At 38.2% G+C, this 1,077-nt stretch overlaps 1 protein-coding gene across 1 annotated transcript in view; it reads right to left on the reverse strand.

Moving 5' to 3' along the window:
* The window catches only part of LOC111158832 (caspase 8 associated protein 2), a 30,466-nt gene that overhangs the window by 16,325 nt on the left and 13,064 nt on the right, over positions 1 to 1,077 (reverse strand). The window contains exon 4 of the mRNA XM_022521113.1: positions 163 to 263. Coding sequence (XP_022376821.1) covers positions 163 to 263 — 101 coding nt within the window. The remainder of the gene's footprint in view (positions 1 to 162; positions 264 to 1,077) is intronic.

Consider the following 1,077-nt stretch of genomic DNA (forward strand, 5'->3'; position numbering starts at 1 on the left):
AAAAAAAAAAAAAAAAGCAGATCTGAAGGCAGAGACTGACTTAAATATTCTTTTAGACTAAGAGCTACAACTTAAACACAGAATGTTTAATAGTAAGCTGACGCCTGAACTTCAGAAGCTACAAAAGGTAAAATAACTGTCCTTAATTCTGGCAAACCATACATCATTATATGTTGCCTCCTTTGCAGTTCCTTCTTCAGTCAGGATTTCTTCATATAAATCCAAACAATTTCGGGATGGCACACATGATTTGGAAGCAATGTCTAAAACAAACAAACAAAAAGCTCCTAAATTAAAATATGTACTTTCTGATTCAATCCTATCAAAATTCCAGTGTCATTTTTCCACAGAACTGGAAACAACAGTCCTAAAATTCATATGAAACCACAAAAGACAGCAAATAGACAAAGCTATCTTGAAAAAGAAGACCAAAGCTGGAGGCATTATATCTACTGATTTCAAACTCAAAGTAATCAAAACTGTATGCTACTGGCATAAAAACAGACACACAGATCAGGGAAACAGAACAGAGAGTCCAGAAACATATATGTATCATCAGTTAATTTATGACAGAGAAGCCAACAATATACAATGGAGAATGGATAAGCTCTTTCAATAAATGGTGTTGGAAAACTGGACCTCAACTTATTCCACACACAAATATCAACTCAAAATGGATTAAAGACTTAAATGTAAGACCCAAAACTATAAACTCTCAGGAAAAAAAATATAAGGTAAGTTTTTAGACATCAGTCTTGGCAAAGATTTTCTGGATCTGACATTAAAGGCAAGGGAAATAAAAGCAAAAACAAACAAGCAGGACTACATCAAACTAAAAAGCTTCAGCACAGGAGAACCTGGGTGGCTCAGTGAATTCAGTTTTCAACTCCTGATTTTGGGTCAGGTCATGCTATCAGGGTCATGAGATCAAGCCCCACCTTAGGTTCCACGCTGGCTATAGAGCCTGCTTAAGATTCTCTCTCTCCGGGGCACCTGGGTGGCTCAGTGGGTTAAAGCCTCTGCCTTCAGCTCAGGTCATGATCCCAGGGTCCTGTGATCGAGCCCCGCATCGGGCTC

This window comes from Enhydra lutris, unplaced genomic scaffold (genome assembly GCF_002288905.1).
Source record: "Enhydra lutris kenyoni isolate GAN:26980312 unplaced genomic scaffold, ASM228890v2 scaffoldscaffold63, whole genome shotgun sequence".
Lineage (NCBI taxonomy): Eukaryota > Metazoa > Chordata > Mammalia > Carnivora > Mustelidae > Enhydra > Enhydra lutris.